Consider the following 20,709-nt stretch of genomic DNA (forward strand, 5'->3'; position numbering starts at 1 on the left):
ACGGTGGTGGTGCACGTTGCAGTGTTTATTTGGCATTCGTCATACAGCTGTAATTACAACACTTTTCCAACAAGTTTGAAAAAACAAACATACATATCAAAAGACACACGTTTGCTATCTTTTGAGTCTCTTGCCATATAGATAAGAATTCAGGAACACAAACTAAAAGCATTAATTGTACTGTCGAGCCAACCTTCACGAATGACGTGGATGTGTGACTTGACGAAAAGAAGCACATCCAGATCACTTTTAGGCTCAAAGCAAGAAGCAAAGGATTACGCTTGATTTTGTTTCTTTGTTCTAAAACAGCAAAGCGTCTCAAAACTACGAGCGTGAGGTAAGTTCCTGGTGGTCAATCAGGGGCCTTCTTCAGCCCGCCAAGTGGCGGACGTGTGACATTTTGGTTTTCAAAATCCTCCTTGTGCAGTTTTGTAATCATCCATTTCGACGTGGCCTCACTTAGTTTACAAAGTACAACAGCGCTCAGTCTTGAGTGACAACGTGGGTCTTTCGAGAGAGGTATTTTCATGTAAACGCATAGAAACACAATGAGGAACTAACAGAGAAAGCGACACTTATATTTTCAAAGGAATTACTTACACAAAAGGATGAAACAACTTAGAAGTGCGCCAAAACATTTGAACATGCAAAGAGAAATCAAAGTTGGCCTTGTTATATTTACACACAAAAAGCTCCAACACAGTTAACGTAAACCCTTAGTGTTTGTTATAAATATGCTCCGACTAGCTTCAAATATCCGCATTCGTGTTGACATTACCCACAGAATGACCGATTGGGCTACTCAATGTACTTTTTTTTTTCTGGAAACTGTCAATAGTCCAACAAATGAAAAATCCAATTTGATCAAAATACAAAATGGAGTGCACTTATATAAAGCGCCTAGAGCATATGTTTAAAACGCCATATTTGCATCTGTATCTTCGTATCAACACATGGAAAGGTTATCCTTTTTTTGTTTAAAATAACTTACTTTCACCTCCAGGATCCTAAACCGTACCCTTCGCCAACGGCAGAATAAAGAATAAAAATATTTGTTTTGCCTCTTTGGTCCCATTTTAAATCCGCCTAGCCTATTTTACTACTAGCCTCTTCCTAGCTAGCGCTAAGCTCTCTCAGTGCCCTTTCATTTGTTGCTAACACGGCGTTAGCCAGCCAACAGTGAAGCGTTAGCTGGCCAAATATTCCCGTTGCTAGCATAGGGTAACCTTGCCAGCAAGATGAATTCTCGCGGTATTTGTGAGTTCACAAACTCCGGAGAATACACCTTGTACCGCTTCCGCTAATAAGTTAGCAGTCGACCTTTTTTAGGTCTGAGCAATCAGGCGTTGTTTTAGGCAGGACGAAACCAATAAGCGCTGATGGCGGGGGGGGGAAACAAACAGACTAATGGATGCTGCAATTAATTCTGTTCTCGCAGAATTTCTCACCGTTTTCCTTGTTGAATTTGAACAGCGAGAGGCATTACGTGCATTTTTATCTGCTAAAGATGTTCGACGAGACGGAAGACGAGATTTTCATCCGTTGCCTTGATTGGTCAAAACAAATGTGCGACCATGCCGCGTTGTCCAATCAGCTCGAAGTATTGTACAGCAAGCCCCGCCTTTCCCGAACGGGTCTGCGTGGTGAAGTACCAGATTGATAATTTGAAGAACTCCCTCGAGTGAATCACAATCATCAATCTGGCTAGCGAGGTTAGCATAGGGTGACCAGACGTCCGGGTTGAAACGGGACAGTCCGATTTTGAGCTTTGTGTTTAGCCAGATTTGGCCAGGCCCACTTTTACGCAGGGCCAGTCCCCGGCATCCTGTTTTTTTTAAATTTTATTCCAGTCAGCAAGTCAACTGTTTGTGCCACTATGTCAATCATACAGTTGTCAGAGCGAGTCATACGATAAACCAAAAAGGAATTTAACTGTTAAATGATTTCCTATTTACTTTCACATTCATGTTAACATTGTTTGGTCATACCGGAATTGAACTACTTCCTGCTTTCGTGTCTAAGAATCATGGGAAATGTAGTCCTACTAGCCTAACGTCGCGGACACGTCAGACTCAATGCAAGCTGATATTTTCTGGCAACATATTTCCACTGTTACAATGAAGCACAGCCAACTTCCGATAGCTGCGAGAACCGGGCAAAAAAAAAAAAAAAAAAAACGTGAGTGCAATGCATGGTTTACTGCTTTTAGTAGCATTTAGTATTAGCTTAAGTACCGTAATAACGCAACCACTGGTCACCAGATTGACAAGAGATTAAATTTGTTATAAATAGTTCCTGCTGAAAATGTATTGTATGTTTGATTCTCAGCAAATTTGTAGTGTCCCTGTTTTTAATTGTGAAAATCTGGTCACTCTATGCTAGGACGGCGTCAGCCAGCCAACAACGTGGCGTTAGCCGACCAACAATTCCCAAACTAAACTCAAATGGGAAAATTCTGATTCGGCGTTTGTTTTCAACAATTTGGCTACTCAATTTGGGTCCACCATCGGTTTGTGAAACATAATGACACCCCTTAAGGTAATTTTTACACTGATTTCTCGTTCAGATGGAAAGTGAACCCAACTTTGAATGTTTAAGATGCTTGTACGAGTCCTAAATTTATACCTAGTAACAAGGCGGTTGTTAAAAAGAAGGCGGTTTCTGGTGAGGAACATTTACAGCGTTTTATTGATTTTTTTTTTTTTTTTTTTTAAATCAGATGGAAAGCATTCTGATGTTAAATGAGGTATTGGTCTCTTGTAACTGCTGGAAAATATAGCAACCAATGACCAGCTAACGGAGTCCATAATAGTCGTCTTCTCTGTTTTTGTGCATCGATCCGAGGATGAACTTTGGTGAATTTTCCTTGGTTTTACTTCATTTTTGTTCGTTCCCATCACATAGGCACATAGGGCCAGCTGATGGAGCTTCCGGAGAGCTGCATGTCCCGGATCAGCGTCTCAATGGGGGTCTTCCCCACCAGGCGCATGAAAAAGAGTTGGGAGATGAGGCTGGCGGGTACGGCGCGTAGAGCGGGGAGGCGGAGGAGCAGGCGGCCGAAGCGCTGCGGTTGACTCGGGTACTGCATTCGCTCGTATTCGGTCAAAGCCACCTGAGCCTTCTCCTGTAGGGACTCCACGTGGACCGCGTCTGTCAGACCACAGGCGTCTGGTGGACGGAGAGGGAGGAGGGAGTTACTCAATGCTGTGGGCGGGTTACATAAGGAGCTCAATTGATCGATGTTGGGATTAACGTGTTAACAGCAGAATAAATAACAATGCTATTATTTTTCCTTTTGTGACACTTTGAACTATAAAGCAAAAATAAACAAAAGGGCTGAGCAATGCCGACTCACTTGTGTTTTATTTATTTCTTTCTTTTTTGCATTGTATTCGCCATTTGCGACATTAACTGTATCATCTTTTCCCACAATCTGTTACCTCCCGTAACACATATTCTGTTTGTATAATACTAGAGGTGCAACAATTAATCGACAAATAATTAGCTATACTAGCCAACATTTAAAAAATACATATATATTTAAATATTTTAATCATTTCTGGGTATTTTTGGGTTACTGAATCTAAAAATTACGCAAGATTAGGGCCAGTGAAGAGGGGAAAAAAAGGTTGGCAAGATTCTGATTTTATTCTCAGCATTTTGACTTTAAAGTGAGAATTCTCACTTTAATCTCAGAATTCTAAACTATAAAGTGAGAATTCTGACTTTGTGACGTAGAGCTATGAATTGTGGGGGAAAGTCAGAATTCTGAGAATGAAGTCAGAATTCTCGCTTTAAAGTCAGGATTCTGAGATTAAAGTCAGAATTCTGAGATTATAGTGATAAAGTCAGAATTCTAAAATTAAAGTCAGAATTCTAAAATTAAAGTCAGAATTCTCACTTTTAAAGTCAGAATTCTGTGATTTAAAAAGTCAGAATTCTGAGAAAAAAGTGAGAATCTTTTTCTTCACTGGCCCTAATCCTCTTCCGTAAAAAACGTTTTTTGTGTGCGTGTTTTTATTTTATTTTAGATACGGTGCTCCCTTGCTATACGTCACAGCTCGGTTATTGCGGATTCACTTTATCACGGATTTTAATTTGTGACCATTTGTGACATTTGTAATACAGTTTCTGGTTAAAGTAAGATATTTAACTAATTCACTCCAAGCCATTTTCCCTAAAACAACCTCCTTCACTCCCGGCTGTTTTACTGGGTTTTGACTCTATTTAAAAACATGAAACCTACCAAAAGAAAGATTCAAGTCTCTTCTTTCAATAGGAAAAAAAACTATATTTTTAGCTGTTTCCATTTTGCAGCAATGAGCATTAGAATATAGCTAAGTTTCATCATTATTCACAAATCTATTTAGAATTCTGAGTAATTGAGTTTTTTTGTTTTTTTTTATAAACATGGCCCTGGTTGATCTCTTCTGCTCTGCTGCCACCTGCTGGTCCCTTCTGTAATAATTACCATCGCTTCAACCATTCTTTGCAGTCGAGAGGCTGCATCAAAGCCTTATGTACAATTAAAACATTTAAAATAGAACGTATTTATACGTTTTTTGGGAGCCAATGAGTTAAAGATTGAGTTAAAGATTAAAAATAAAAACTTTAACGCAGTTATTAATCATCGTCCTTATGTGCTTGCGCAGATCCATTCACATTAATTTATTAATGCAGTCTATAATCAGCAGCGTGGCATTCTACATTTTTCATTTTAGAAGCTAAATTTATTAAGTGTAACAAGTTTTTAGGTTGTAGCTGTGTGTTTGGGAGGGGGTGTAATGGCATAATAGAGGCGTAAACCAACCAAATAAAAAAAATTAATAAATATATAATTAAAAGTTAACCTCTGCTTTGTGGAAATTCCCTTAATGCGGGGTGGCTTGGAACGTATCACCGGCGAAAAGGGAGAGAATACTGTATTGATATTTTTGACAGTTGATTGATAATTAATCTGCTTTGATTCACATTTTTTCACAAATTTACTTTGACCATTAGTAAAAGCAGTGTTTGTGCTTTGATGTCACCTATTTTTGCATTCATTTACCGCTAATATTGCCTAATTTTCGCTTGATTTTCACATGCAACATGATTTGCCTGCAGAAGACTCCCTGTGATACTAATGGTTGCCGAAAGACAGTTATAGCATAAGAATACCAAAGTCATAGCTTAAGTATTATTAGCCCTTTTTTTTTAAACAAAACATTGAATATCTATATTTAACAAATTCAGATAAAAATGTCATTTTCCGATTGACCCTAAACCGTTGTGTGTTGTTGGCCAGTGTTATCAAATTCATCGATTGTGAAAAGGGATGTTAACTCTTTGACTGCCAACCGTTTTCAGAAAAGGGATGCCGTGGGTGCCAGCCGATTTAAGCATTTTTGACTGATCTTTCAAGGTCCACAGAAAATTATGTGTTTGGACTATGGAAACACACATACTACCAAATGAAAGATTGGACTCTCATCTTTCATCAGAAAAAAAAGTTTGTTTCTACCTTATTCCGTTTTTCAGTAATCAACAATAGAAAATGGTTAGTTTCACCTCTGTTTTGAAAAAAAAACGTCTTTTAACGTCTTTGGCACTCCTCCATAGGATTTTACTAAACGTTATTTAACGTTTTTGGCAGTCAAAGAGTTAAGTCAAACATTTTCTTCACAATAATATGTTCTATGCACCCCCTACTAGCACTCTAAACAAGTCGTTCTGATTAATATTGCGTTTGTGTAATATGAATTAAGCAGCAAAATTCACCCGTTTTTAGCCATCTCAGGGGGCGGCCATTTTGTCACTTGCTGTCGACTGAAAACAACATCACAGTACCTAAAGGCTCAGGTAACGACCACCTGTTTTCCATCCATCCATCCATCCATCGCCCTGATTAGTTGTACCTAATAAAGTAGCCAGGGTTGGTACTTGACCTGACTATGATCATCCAGTAGGTGGCAGAAGTGCGTCCTTAAGTCTGGCATGATGCCGCGGTACATTTTGTAGCAACAAAAACAGATAAACAAATAAGGAATAAGGCTGTCACCTGGTGAAAAGAGCGCAATGGCCTTGAGGCAGCTATACTCGGCGGAGTCCACCTGCAGTCGGGTCAGCTTGTCTACCTGGTCCTGGAACACCCTCACCTGGTCCATGAAGGATACAACGCGCTCTGCCGACATGGGCGACGAGTGGAAGCCCGCCGCGGCCAACAAGGGCGCCATGTGGAGCGGCAGGGCCGACTGGGCCGCGTTGAGGATGAACAGCTCGCTCCAGCTCAGCCTCAGCAGGGCCACCTGGGGTTAGGTTAGCATGTTAATCACAAATGCTTCACTGTGACGCTTATTATTATTTTTTTTTTACAGTGCATGACGCATGGGCATCAAAATATAATAATAACGGATGGACTAGAAGTAAGCGATGGTGTGATAAAGTATTATTTCAGTTGTCGTTTCAAATTTATTTTTACTTGTATTAACATGAAGCAGTCATATTTTTTTACTCACTTTATTTAGTAGTTAACACACGGAGATAAAATGGAATCCTTCCAAACTCTGCATTCTTGTTTCTTTCTTAAGTTTTCTTCGTCTTTTATTGTATGTAATCCTTTTATATAGTGCCCCCTAGTGTTCAGCCTGAGACACCATATAACCTTAAAAAAATACATGCTTATGGGTAGGGGTGGGAATCTTTGAATGTCTCCCGATTCGATTCCGATTTTTGGGTAGGCAATTCGATTCAGAATCAATTTTCAATTAAGAACGATTTTTGATTCAAAATGATTTGATTGACAATGATTTTTGCTTCAATCTATAGATATGCAAGGAGTTGTAATGATCTACTCCAATCTGACTCGCTAATGCTAATTAGCGCGCTACTCGTGGCACTTTTATCACTCAAAAGAACGGCTCCACGCTGAAAAAAAAACAAGCTTTTATTGGAATAACTTGATCGTGACTTTTTCCTTCTACTCTCTAATGTGGCTACAACTTAACAGTGTATCAGAAAGCAAGGAACCACACTGCCCCTCAGTGGCCAAACCGGGTACAACAGGAACAGCGCTCCCAATAAAGGCACACACAAAAGAAGGGATGTCAATATAAAATTATTTGAATTAAATCGATTTGGGGACATTTAAAATGGATTCTGAATCGTATTAAATGAGAATCGATTTTTTTGGCACACCGCTACTTCTGGATGTTAAAATGTCAGTAACGACATGCTTTACTCTAAAAAGTGTTCTCTGAGTGATGAAACATGCCATGTTGCAGAAAAAATATTTTAATAAAATAAAACACATTTTGAAAACTGCTGCAAAATGGAATGGCATTATTAAGTATTGGTGCTCGATTTTTGAGAGTATTCAAACGTAAGTATTTTCACCAGAACTCTGTTCGAAAAAGATGGTATTGGTGCATCTCTAATTAAGTGGTCGTGTAGAATTTCCCGCAGCAGAGTGGTTGGGAATCATTGATCTCGGGGATAATAACGAGCAAAGCAGACCTCTTCAGTGGCGCAATTTTTTTCTTAATACAACACTGGATAAAACAAATTCAGAACATTTATTCAGATTCTCTCGTCCTATTGATTTTCCAAATCACTTATCCTGTTCAGGATCGCAGGGTACTGGAACCTAATCCAGTTGACATCAGGCAAAAGATAGACTATGCCTTGGACTAGTTGCCACTCAATCACGAGGTGATTTTCTCATCCCATCTATTGATTTTCCATACAATACTGCTTGTCCTCATTAGGACAGCCTATCTACAAGCCTACTTTGGGACAGGAGGACAAGGTGACTCTGCTGCATGTATTACCCCAATACATTTCAATATGTTCTGAAGTATGTGCCCCCACTAGTTTAAACCGTAAACATGGTGTTCTGATTAATATTGCGTTTGTGGAATATGAATTAAGCAGAAAAAAGCCACATGTTTTTATCCATCTAAGGGGGCGGACAATTTGCCACTTACTGTCGACTGAAAATGATATCACGGTGCCTAAGGGCTCAGTTTGCAAACGTCACACGACCAAACCCAGAAAAACAAACAAACAGGTGAGCCGTGATTGGTCGTTTTACACTGCAAAAAGGACAGTAGAAATTTTAAGAAAAAAATATAGTAAAATAAGAAAATTATTATTTCAAATAAGCAAAATTATCTGCCAACAGAACACATTTTTTTTAACCTAAATTTACCTGTAAGATTTTGAAAAAAATAAATAATAAAATGAAAATAATACTAGGCCCAAATCAAACACTGCAATCTTGAAAATAGTATTTTCAGACTAAAAACAAGTAATGTTGACTTTTTTAAAGCTGTAATAAATAGAACTATTTTCTTAAAATACATGAGTATTTTTTTACGCTTGGGGGAGAATTGAACCCACAACCTTGAAGTCTGAGGGTAGGCACCCTACTACTGAACTGTTACTAAAACAGGTAGAAAGTTAGTTTAGTAAATATAACAAAATGAACCATATTGCACTGATTGTTTTCATACTTATAATACTATATATACTCATAATAACTTGCCAAATCAAAATAAGCTAATTTAGGTTAAATTTAAGAAATGATATCTTACTTAAGATTTCAGTTTTTGCAGTGTAAGCCCTTAGGCCCTGTGATGTCGTTTTCAGTCAAACAGCAAAGTACAAGACAAAATGGCCGCCTCCTGAGATGGATACAAACAGATGGATTGTTCTGCTTAATTCATATTCCACAAACACAATATTGGTGCGCATAGAAGAAAATGTTTGACTTCTACTTTAAGATAATTCTATAGTTTGTGAATAAAGTTTAGAACATTAAATAAAGTAAAGTAAAGAACATTTCAGACAGTGTTTCACGATCTTATTTGTATGAGATTTGTCTCAAAATTATTCACACAAATATATCCGACATTTTCACGTTTTTTTTATTTATTTTGTTTGCCTCAACAAAACATTCTTCTTCTACTGTTAAATTTTCTTCTACTACTCCGCTAAAGCAGCAGCAGCCAAAGAGGGAACAATGCAGGGAGAAGAGTGTCTTCCGAGTGAAGGCAAAACAAGCTCCAGGGAGCCAAATTAAGTTTGTATTTTGTTTCCTGACTTGTGTAAAATTAACACATAATAGTGAATCAGATAAAGGCTCGTTTTCCGTTTTTCAATTTCCCATTTTTAACGAGAAACGGGAGACGGCTCGAGACAGCAACACTGCCTCCTTGTGGACGGAGTGTGTGTGAATATCTTGAAACAGCGTCACGTTTGTCCTAAAAATACACGTGTGTGCGCGCCACCGACAATCCACAAACACAAGTCGTTTTCCGTTTTTCAATTTCCCATTTTTAACGAGAAACGGGAGACGGCTCGAGACAGCAACGCTGCCTCCTTGTGGACGGAGTGTGTGTGAATATCTTGAAACAGCGTCACGTTTGTCCTAAAAATACACGTGTGTGCGCGCCACCGACAATCCACAAACACAAGTCGTTTTCCGTTTTTCAATTTCCCATTTTTAACGAGAAACGGGAGACGGCTCGAGACAGCAACACTGCCTCCTTGTGGACGGAGTGTGTGTGAATATCTTGAAACAACGTAACGTTTGTCCTAAAAATACACGTGTGTGCGCGCCGCGACAATCCACAAACACAAGTCGTTTTCCGTTTTTCAATTTCCCATTTTTAACGTGAAACGGGAGACGGCTCGAGACAGCAACACTGCCTCCTTGTGGACGGAGTGTGTGTGAATATCTTGAAACAGCGTCACGTTTGTCCTAAAAATACACGTGTGTGCGCGCCGCGACAATCCACAAACACAAGTCGTTTTCCGTTTTTCAATTTCCCATTTTTAAGGTGAAACGGGAGACGGCTCGAGACAGCAACACTGCCTCCTTGTGGACGGAGTGTGTGTGAATATCTTGAAACAGCGTCACGTTTGTCCTAAAAATAAATGTGTGCGCGCCGCCGACAATCCACAAACACAAGTCGTTTTCCGTTTTTCAATTTCCCATTTTTAACGAGAAACGGCTCGAGACAGCAACACTGCCTCCTTGTGGACGGAGTGTGTGTGAATATCTTGAAACAGCGTCACGTTTGTCCTAAAAATAAATGTGTGCGCGCCGCCGACAATCCACAAACACAAGTCGTTTTCCGTCTTTCAATTTCCCATTTTTAACGAGAAACGGCTCGAGACAGCAACACTGCCTCCTTGTGGACGGAGTGTGTGCGAATATCTTGAAACAACGTAACGTTTGTCCTAAAAATACACGTGTGTGCGCGCCGCCGACAATCCACAAACACAAGCCGTTTTCCGTTTTTCAATTTCCCATTTTTAACGAGAAACGGCTCGAGACAGCAACACTGCCTCCTTGTGGACGGAGTGTGTGTGAATATCTTGAAACAGCGTCACGTTTGTCCTAAAAATACACGTGTGTGCGCGCCGCGACAATCCACAAACACAAGTCGTTTTCCGTTTTTCAATTTCCCATTTTTAAGGTGAAACGGGAGACGGCTCGAGACAGCAACACTGCCACCTTGTGGACGGAGTGTGTGTTAATATCTTGAAACAGCGTCACGTTTGTCCTAAAAATACACGTGTGTGCGCGCCGCCGACAATCCACAAACACAAGTCGTTTTCCTTTTTATAATTTCCCATTTTTAACGTGAAACGGGAGACGGCTCGAGACAGCAACACTGCCTCCTTGTGGACGGAGTGTGTGTGAATATCTTGAAACAACGTAACGTTTGTCCTAAAAATACACGTGTGTGCGCGCCGCCGACAATCCACAAACCCAAGTCGTTTTCCGTTTTTCAATTTCCCATTTTTAACGAGAAACGGGAGACGGCTCGAGACAGCAACACTGCCTCCTTGTGGACGGAGTGTGTGTGAATATCTTGAAACAACGTAACGTTTGTCCTAAAAATACACGTGTGTGCGCGCCGCCGACAATCCACAAACACAAGTCATGAAAAATACACACTGGTCCATACATATTTTCAGTTGAAGTAAAAATGGACCTTGTGGACTAAGTTTCACTAACCTGATCAGACACCGGCAGCTCAGGAAAATAAGGGATGTTTCTGGCCCATTCCACCGTGCTGAAGAGAAGCCGGGCGGCCAGTTCGCAGATGTTGTCAATGCCCATGGAATTATCGGGACCGGCCTGCTGGTTGTACTGGTGTCCATAGCGGCTGTTGGGGTACGGCTCGGCCCTCAACAGCTGCGAGATGAGCTCGGAAACGGGCTGACCGCCGCTCCCTCCGTTGTTGTTGTTGTTGTTGTAGAATTCGCCGCCTCCGAGGCCGCTGGTGCCGCCGATAGGCGTGAGGGTCGGGCTGAGACTAGGCTGCGGTGGGATGCGGCCGCGTTGAACTGCTGTAGTTGGGTTGGGGGAGCAAGGGGGGAGAGGAAGGTTCACGGGTAACAAAGAGAGAGCGGGGCAGATAAAGATAAAGGGGGGTTGGGCGGAGGCGGGATTTGGGAAAGAAAACAAGATGGGGGAAAAAAAAAGTTAAAACTGGGTTCAACCAGCGGTATACGTCAGATTACAGGCAGGCGGGATTGAGCCGATTAGCCGTCTTTTCTTCCAGATGCAAATTAGACCTCCTCAATGCTTTTCATCAGCGCTAGATAAAGGTTATCAAGAGAATGCTCCGTGACCATGTTGCAGCTGGCCACAAAGCAACAAGCGGAACCGTTATCAGCCACAGGAATGCTGCTCTGTGGCTGACCCTGAACTCTGACCCCCCCCGTAGACGCACCCAGGCAAAGACAATTTCTCCACAGGGAGCCATAATGTGTCTCATTAACATGTTTTATGTTCTGTTTCTGTTCCGTCGAAGGTAAACAACAGATATTGTCCACTCGGACTACGTCTGGTTTTGTTGACACTCACTTGTTACTGTACTGGGCAGGGTTATTTGATTTAAATCAATCGAAACAAAATCATGAAAATAAAGCCAAATGAAATGTATTGAACTTTTATTTTGTTAAAAACAAATCTGAGAAATCACACTTAAGGGCTTTAGGAAGAAGAGACAGTAGGGTACTACTACAGAACACAAAACAGAAACAATCTCATTGACTTTACCGTTGCCAAATAATAATGTGCTAATGCTAATAATAGTACTTTCCAATCTTGAAACTGTGGTCTGACTGTCTGCAAAGGCCTAGATACACCAATCCGACGTCGGCACGTCGGCAAGAAAAATGACGTAAATACACACCCGCACCGACACCGACTATTACGTACCTTCAGCGCATGCGCCAGAAGTAATTCCCCTCCGTACCATCGGGGGCGGTAGTCATTATTTCTATAAGCAACCTCTTTACGGGGGCGGGATATAAAAACGTAAACAACTCATACCGGTGTTGACAGCGGCACCGGGGTAAACGCGGCGGCTAGCTAGTGAAGCGAAAACGGGTGCTGTCTTCGTCCCCGTCTCGTTCCCAAACGCATGGATGTACTCCGTTGTGGCGTAACCCTGGACCCTGTCGACTCCTGGCTGCTACCGATCGTCGGTTCACCCGAAAAGCTTCGGCCGTGCTGCCCTCCGCGTTTTGGACGCGGTGCCGACCTCCAGCTTCTGAAGGAGCTTCCTCGAGACCGCATCCACAAGGATCGCGCTGTTAAATGCGCAGTCATTGACAAACAAAACGTTTTTCCTTTCCAACAACTTGGATTTCTGCCTGACGGAGACCTGGACTGTCGCTGGTGAGTCTACCGCTATGATAGAATTACAACCGCCTGGCTGTGCTTACTTGGACGCTCCGGGGACGTCGGGCCGATGTGGCGGAACGGTGACTATTTAAAAAACGAATTTAAATGTAAACGATGTCTATTTACCACATCACAGCTTTGAAGTCGGCCAAACTGTCACTGTGCTGTGCTGTGTCATTTACCGACCTCCAAAATACAATAAGGACTTTTTAAACGACTTTGCAAATCTTCTTGCAAATCATGCTGAAATATCCTCTTCATGGGGGACTTTAATATTCACGTGTGCTGTTCTAAAAAAAACATTAAGTTGAGTTGAGTACTGTTTATCCGCGTTGTCACTTGCTCTTCTTGCCCCGTGCGCTGATTCGCTAGCTAACAGCTAGTGATCAAATGCTCCCGACGCCGATTCAACATGTCGAATTAGCTGGAAACGCCGCCCCATCCACCACGGCCCCCACCCCCCGACTTATTCCAACTAGATCCGACTTCACGACAGTAATTTATACAACGCTGTCCGACTCCCGACGTTGGATTGGTGTATCTAGGCCTTAAGGGGCTAACGATTTTTTCATTATAGCTAGTTTTTATTTGTTTAGATTAATTTCAATATGGTTAGTTTTAATCCGTTTTTAGAACAGCTTTCTTAATTTTATTTTTTATGTTTTGTTTTGATTTAGTTTATATCTTCTTCTTTTTTTTAATATATGAAGTACTGTATATGCTGAGTGCAAGATTTAAAAAAAAAAGTCACCTAGTGTTGTGTAATAAAGAAAGTAAACAACAATTCTCTAACATCAGTTTGACCTTCCTTCTTATTGGTACGTGCAGCTGAAAGATCGTGTATATTGACAAAGATGAAAATGAAGGACATTTTTGTTATAATCTGTTGACATAAAATGTTATTTACTGATACTGTATTTACTGATACTGTATTTGTTTTTATTGTATTTTGATAACAAAAACGTTTTAATTTAAATTGAGTTTTAGTTATTTCGAATAATAATAACCGTACCCGCCGTTGCTTTGCTCGGCTCCGTTTGAGCCATCCGCGCTCCAGTCACGGAGCTGCTAACTCTTAGAAAGGTGAGTAAAGGAGTAAGCAATGATGTGATAAAGTATTACTTAATGAATCCCTTTAAACCCGAGTGTTTTTGTGCTGTGTGCCATCTTCATTTATTTTTACCAGTAACATATATTATTACACATCGAAACAAATGTTCCCTTTATTATGACGCAAGAATGATTCAAATAGACATTGTGGTTGCAGAGATTTCCTCTTTTTATTTTGGCTATGTAATTTTCAAGCAAAAGCCTGAAAAACAGTTTAGGGCTTAAAGGGCTACGTTAGCTTATTACTTTTGCACTATTTTATAACTTGTAGTATTCTGAAGTAGTCTTTTATTTATTGTTACTCACTCATGGTAGCTGCAATTTCTGTAAGTATATGTATAGAAATTAGGGGTGTGAATTGCCGAGTACCTGGCGATTCGATTCGTATCACGATTCATAGGTCACGATTCGATTCGATTAATCCCGATACGAATCTATAAATTGATTATTGCGATTTTTTTTTTTTACTCAAATTTGGAAAATACTCATCAGTAAACTTGTACATGTACACTGTAAGATTTGTAAGAAAATCTATTTATTTATCTGAAAATTCAGGTTTATAACTGAGCCACTGCATTTAACAAACAGGCACTGAAATAAAATATTAAGGCGTGTGTTCTATTAATTTAACATTCTTCCATGCTCAATGTGTGAATCCTAACCCTAAGTAAGACGTTTTGTTGGATATTCCCATAAAAAAATGAGGTTTAAAAATCGATTCGGCCGCATATCGAATCGATTCGAGAATTGCGCGCTGTAATATCACGATATATTGTCGAATCGATTTTTGCTAACACCCCTAATAGAAATTTTAAAAAAGATCATAGAAAATTATCATTTATTTCATGTACTTTTAAGGAAAATTGCTATATTGGGTTATATAGGTCTTTATTTAAAATCATCTGTCATTGTTTTTTGTGTGTGGAAATTTTATATATGAAAAGTACTAGTTACTAGTTGTAAAAGTATTATCAAATATCATGACTGGTATTGGCAAGTACTTAAATTAAAATTTTAAGTATTTGTACTTGGTCTGCAAAAACTGGTGTGCGTCCCTAATATAGAGTACATCATAAATTTGTGTTTTTGTAAAAAAATAAATAAAAAAAAAAACATTTCAAAGTAAACCGCAACTTTTAAACAATACAGTATAGGCTAAAACCTTGCTCGTATAAATGTAATTTTAAAGTATTGAATGAAACTACATTTTACCAAGGTTTCCACTACAAGCAATCCACCCCATCAATAGGTCACTTTAGTGTATTGGATTGTGCCTAAAGGCCTAAAGTCCAGCTTCAACCACTGTCTTAAGGCTGAGGGACTTGGGTGTCTTAGCAAAGCATTTATCTCCAGATAAACCGGATTAAGGCGGCTAGTACATTTTCACAAATTTTGAACATAAAGAAAGCATATGGTGCCATATTAAGGAAAAAATAGTTACCTTCTTTGCGCATGCCCACTCGGAAACACTTCTTGAGGCGGCAGTATTGGCATTGGTTGCGGTGGTGCTGGTCAATTTGACACTCTCTATTAGACCTGAAAACAAATAACATAGTGGTTGGTGAGGCCTATAATAGGCCATCAAATACTTTTTAATCTGGCAAATGTAGGAACGTGTTCAGTTTGCTTTATGCATGGCTGCAAAGTAACTTTAGTTTACGAAACACAGGATAAGGTGTTCTGTTTAATAAACAATTAAACGACTTGTCCAATCAGATTTCAGCTTCAGTGTGCTGTCATGTCGGTCAAAATTGTAATTTACTAGCAATAAGACAATCCGATTTCAAATTTGCCCTCCCAGGGCCAGAAAGCACGGATAATCGGACATTAGCATTTTTCCATTGTCTGATTGGTTGGTCAGAGCAAAACTTGTTCAAGCCTACTTTGATGAGCAAAAAATATGCCAGTAGCAATCTGGACACATCATTATATTTAATAATCGGCATCTCTCAGTGTAAGTATGATTTTTTTAATGATTTTGTTATGTTGTTATACAGAAGCGTATTGCATTCACTAGGGGAAAAAAAACAACTCTTGTTTTTCTGACAAATTTTTGGGGGGAGCTTTGTTTTTTGGAGTATTTTTTTTTTTAATTTTCTGTTTTTCTGATTTTATTTTTTTTCTATTTTACAGATTTTTTTTCTGTCAATTTTTCGCTCTGAAAAACAGGCTGAAAAAAATATTCAGAAAAACAGGAGGAAAAATTACTCAGAAAAACAAGGAAAAAAAATATTCAAAAAAAATGGGGAAAAAATTATTCAGAAAAACAGAGCTAGTGTTCTGTTTTGGGGAGTTTTTTCTTTTCTTTTCTTTCTTACCTCTGAACTCCAAGTGACTTGTTGCAGACTCGCTAATAGCGGAAGCGGACACTTTCCCGCATACCTCCATATGCAATAAGATGGTCATGTTTACTTACTGGCTCTCAATAAAGGAATGAATGTGTATACTGTATTGTGGTTTGTTCTCTAATCTCTGAGGGAAAACCCTTTAAAAAATATTCAGAAAAACAGAAAAATAATTATTTTGTAAAACAGGGAAAAATTACTCAGAAAAACTGAAAAAAGTCATACGGAAAAGAGAGGATTTTTTAACAGAAAAAAAATTTACTTAAAAAAACAGGGAAAAAATATTCAATAAAACAGAAAAAAATACTCCCCCCCCAAAAAAAGTGTCAGAAAAACAGGACTTTTCCCCCCCAGAGTGAATGCAATACGCTTCTGTATTAGATAAATATTGATTCTGAATTTCTCAGAATTATGTACGTGGCACAGGTGTATGCCATTATATGGCAACAACCGGGTTTACATGGAGACTTTTTTTTTGTCATTCTGCACTGATTATCTCTGGTCAACCGTTTACATAGTCCAATCTGCCATTTTATATGCACACAGGGATCAATGTAATATGACATCATCACATGATTGATCAAAATTGAGTTCATTAGTTCATTTAGCACAATAGTTGCAATTGTTTTGACACTTTTATTAAAGCAACAACAGACAGACATCCCTACGCATTTACGTCATCTGCAGGATTTTCCGATTTAACAGTTTACATGATGTTTGTTTGGATTAGCAAAAGGAAGATACCACTGAATAAAATTCCATTCATATTCTAATTTCTGACACAGCCTTTTTATTCCGATGGAGATGTTTATAGGAATGGGTGAGTACAGATACCAGGTATCGGGCCAATATCAGCCTTATTTTAAGGTATCGAGCACTTGTGAAGGGTGCCAATATCTACAATATATACAAGCCCATTCCTTTCCAGTTATTTTACATTTCCTTCCATCCATCCATCCATCTTCTCGTCTTTGAGGTTGAATTTATGTAACCAAACTGTTTGGAATAAATGGGTCATGTTTTCTCATATCTACTGTTGGTTACTGTTCTTTGTTTGAATACAATCACTTGATCGTGTCTCCTCTAACATTTCATACTTTAAAACAAATAAAAGCTTGGATCATTCCTGCTGATATCATATCGACTTCTCTAGGCTGGAATATTGGCATTGTATCGGAAGTAAAAAGGTTGTCAGGACACCCTTATCAGAAAGGTCTTTGTCCTATCCCCTATCGTAATTGTGTTCATTAAAATTTTACGTTTTATAAGTACTAGTGGCTTCTGTACTTGGTATCGGTATGGCTGAATACTCAACAGTCAATACTCGTACTGGTATCAATCTAAAGAAAAGTGGTTTTGGTGTTTATGGCATATTTTTATTTAATTTGGTTATTCGGTTTCATTCTAATCGGAATACAATTCTCCATGTAAGCTCAGCCATGGACAATTTTGAGGTTATGTCACAAGTCAAAATGGCGGTCTTACTCAGTGAAAGGAAGCACTCGGCTGATTGGAAAGCATTGGACTTTGGATCGTTATTTGATTTGTGAGGATTATTTTGATTTCAAAAAGTGATGAAATGTCGTTTGGCTACTATAAAAATCTGCCTGGTTTGTATGCTAGTCACATCCAAAAGCAATACAATACACAGTGGAAATGAATTGTTGGCATTGCGGAAATATCAGAAATGCCCGAATTTTCCATTGTTGGTAGAAAGTGACTGAGAGCTTCGTACGTGTAGTATGGCCATAGTTTGTTGTTATTAATAAATAAATAAATAAATAAATAAAGGCAGAGGTATCGTTTTTTGCTTGACAAATTAAATTGTAAAAATTATTTTTAGGAATACAATCTGTCTCATTTAGACAAAAATGTAGGCCTAGTGCTACTGCTTATAAATAACGTTGATAATTATGGTGGTACGTATTTTTAGTTAGGTGGTATGTGGTGTAAAAAGTTTGACAACAATTAACCTAGAGAACAAAAATACAGCCATGCCGAATAGATGGCTAGTTTGCTAATCGGGCAACAGAACTACAAAAATGTCGGTTCATAACCAGACAGCACACATTTCCAATCACCCCCCTCTCACCTGCACGTGTAGCTGAGGTTACGTCGTACGCTTCTCTTGAAGAAGCTTTTACAGCCCTCGCAGGTGAACACGCCGTAATGTTTCCCACTCGACTTGTCCCCGCACACCACACAGTCCAACACGCAGGCCTTGTCGTCCTCCCCGGCTTCCATGTCACTGCCTCCCGCCTGGGGAGAGCCGTCCTCATCCTCCCGCTTCAGGTAGCCCTTTTCCCCCAATCCGTTGGTGCCGCCATTGGGATCTCCCCAGCCCCCACTCACCATGGCCATCGCTTGGTTACCAAACCACCGAGGAAGAGCACGCCACAGTCAGGCAGCCGAGAAACGTCAAGGTAACATGAATATTAGCAGCTTATTTGGTGCTTTTGGAAGCTTTATAAAAAAAAAAACGACTGAAAAAATGTTAAACGGTTTTGGAAAGACAGTAATGAGAGAGGGGAAAGGCAAGAGGGAGGGTGTTTGGCAGGAAAAAACAAGAGCAGTCCCCTCCCACTGCACTATGACCTGGAAACAGTCTGAGTGGTGTAACTTTTCAATTTTTAGCCTCTAAATGTCAACGTTTGTCCTCTTGTTCACCCTAAAGGCTGGTTTGACTGCCGTCGAATCCGGATGGAGACCAAACCGGCAGACGGTCCTCGCCACTGTAAACAATGTCTACTGGCGACTGTGAAGGGATGAGAAAACCATTGTAAATGACATGAGGTGATAAATAGAGCGCAAAGACACAAACATACACAGAGATGGACATCTCAGTCTCTCCTGCTAATGGCTGAAATAGGGCTTGAGTGCTGCACAAGCCTGGGGAGGCTTTAACATTGAATTCCCTCTTCCCCATACCGTTGCCCTCCTGATATAAATCATTCAGTGCTTACCTCCAATTGAACATGAATACGTTCGTTGCTATAAATCCTCTCCCGCTAGAGCTTCCCGTCTTCCATCCAGAGAGCGAGGGCAGCTTTCCTACTCAGCTGTAATCCTCTCAGCGGCACCATCATGACCCACAAAGTCAAGCTATTCCACGTCATTTGCTCCAATGGCTGTAGGCTTCTCTTGGAGGCTCCGGTAGGAAAAAAAAAAACTGTCAAGTTGACCTCCAAAATACACACACATACACAAGGCGGCGTGCTCAACACGAGGAAGTGCTGTCCTTTGCGTTCCTTTCCGCCTTCACAGAGAAGCCTTAGCTTCGCTCCGAGCTTCTCGCTTACAAGCCTTTTGTTGATGCTTGGCCACCAAGAACTAATGATGTGCGGCCTAGCTGCTGCTTTTCATCTGTGTGCGAGTGTGTGCGCCTTCCCCTGTGGCAAGAGGTGGGGGGAGGAAGGCAAAAAAAAAGGGTGCGCTTACTTTCTCTCTCTCTCCGGGCGTCCACACTTCCAGTTAGCATTCAGGAGAAAATCCAAAGCTACAGACAAGTTGGATGGCTATCCTGTCTACGTTTGCATTCTTCCCTGCTCTTCTCGCTTTATGTGTGTGTCTGTTTTCTCCCTCTAGCTTATTTGTGTGTTGGACACAGGGAGATAAAGCAAAGCAAGTGAGAGAGCTAGAGAGGGAGGGAGGAGTGTGTGCAGAGGGGGAGGGGTGAGTGAATGTGTGTGCGTGTTCTGTGGGATTTGACACTACTATTCAAGCCCTGTGGTTGCCATGGCGCTGTATGCCTTATATGGCCATTGGAGTCAAAGAGCAAAAAGAGTGGGCTGTGTGGGGCAGCACACAACGTACACACGCACACAAGAAAAATGTGAAGGATCTCTCTGCTGGGATGCAAAGAGCATGACCCCAAGGCCTTAAAACACACACACATACACACAATACCAGATGACTCCCTGCTACAAATACAAGCAATCTGGCCTTTTGTCTCACAGAAAGCTATTCACTGTCAGCCTAATGGCCAAAATATGAACTTTGCTTCTTTATTTCATGTAAACAACGAACCGTCCACAACAGCCCCCCCTCAATTCTCTTGTATATGGACACCGTATTGTGTCGAGAATAAAAGGTTAACGTTTTATGGTCATTGCTCACTTCGCAGGCGCTTAGCGGCGCACACAACGAGAGGTCAAACAGACTTTGGCACTCCCGGCTATGGTAAAAAGCCCGAGGTCAAACGCAGATAAAGAGGAGAGCACCCAGAAGAACCCCCGGATAAGAGATAAGTAATGAATCTCCTTGTAAGTGTGTGTGTGTGTATGTGTGTGCGTGCGTGCGTGCGGAGGGGTTTGGGGGGATAGGTGCCGTCACAGATGTGGACACATGAAAGCACCCTGGAAGACGGACGGTGTGCAACCTGTTGTCTTATCTACGTGATGTGGTTAAAGATTTTAAGGCATTCTGACCCCCTCCGCACCCACACACACACAGTTTTATAGCATTCCTAGCTAACCCCCCGGAGACCACAATGTGTGTGTCACAGAGAAGCATTGTGCTAGCCTTTGTGCGACTAATAGGTCATCAGAGGGGTGTGTTGGGGGGGGG

At 40.5% G+C, this 20,709-nt stretch overlaps 1 protein-coding gene across 2 annotated transcripts; it reads right to left on the reverse strand.

The window, feature by feature from the left end:
• Nucleotides 1-7: 7 nt before the first annotated feature.
• nr2f6a (nuclear receptor subfamily 2, group F, member 6a) lies at nt 8-19,786 on the reverse strand. 2 transcript variants are annotated; one of them, XM_077558080.1, is made up of 6 exons: nt 19,107-19,786; nt 18,236-18,898; nt 15,240-15,334; nt 11,009-11,340; nt 6,041-6,287; nt 8-3,168 (listed from the first exon to the last, which is right to left on the reverse strand). In XM_077558080.1, exons 2-6 carry the CDS (start codon nt 18,502-18,504, stop codon nt 2,897-2,899), a joined length of 1,215 nt encoding a protein of 404 aa, XP_077414206.1. In that variant the 5' UTR covers nt 18,505-18,898; nt 19,107-19,786; the 3' UTR covers nt 8-2,896. The 2 variants fall into 2 exon arrangements, with proteins under 2 accessions (XP_077414206.1, XP_077414205.1); XM_077558079.1 differs by having other exon boundaries at nt 11,009-11,343; nt 19,107-19,783.
• Nucleotides 19,787-20,709: the final 923 nt, after the last annotated feature.

The sequence above is a fragment of the Vanacampus margaritifer genome, chromosome 2 (genome assembly GCF_051991255.1).
Source record: "Vanacampus margaritifer isolate UIUO_Vmar chromosome 2, RoL_Vmar_1.0, whole genome shotgun sequence".
Taxonomy (NCBI): Eukaryota; Metazoa; Chordata; class Actinopteri; order Syngnathiformes; family Syngnathidae; genus Vanacampus; species Vanacampus margaritifer.

Bases quoted from the DNA above. Each gene is read 5' to 3' on its own strand.
- nr2f6a (XM_077558079.1), bottom strand. From the start codon at position 18,504: ATGGCCATGGTGAGTGGGGGCTGGGGAGATCCCAATGGCGGCACCAAC. The intron at 15,335-18,235 runs GTGAGAGGGGGG...ATTTGTTTTCAG, and splicing joins AACCTCAGCTACACGTGCAG to GTCTAATAGAGAGTGTCAAA. The intron at 11,344-15,239 runs GTAACTATTTTT...ACCCAACTACAG, and splicing joins AGTGGGCATGCGCAAAGAAG to CAGTTCAACGCGGCCGCATC.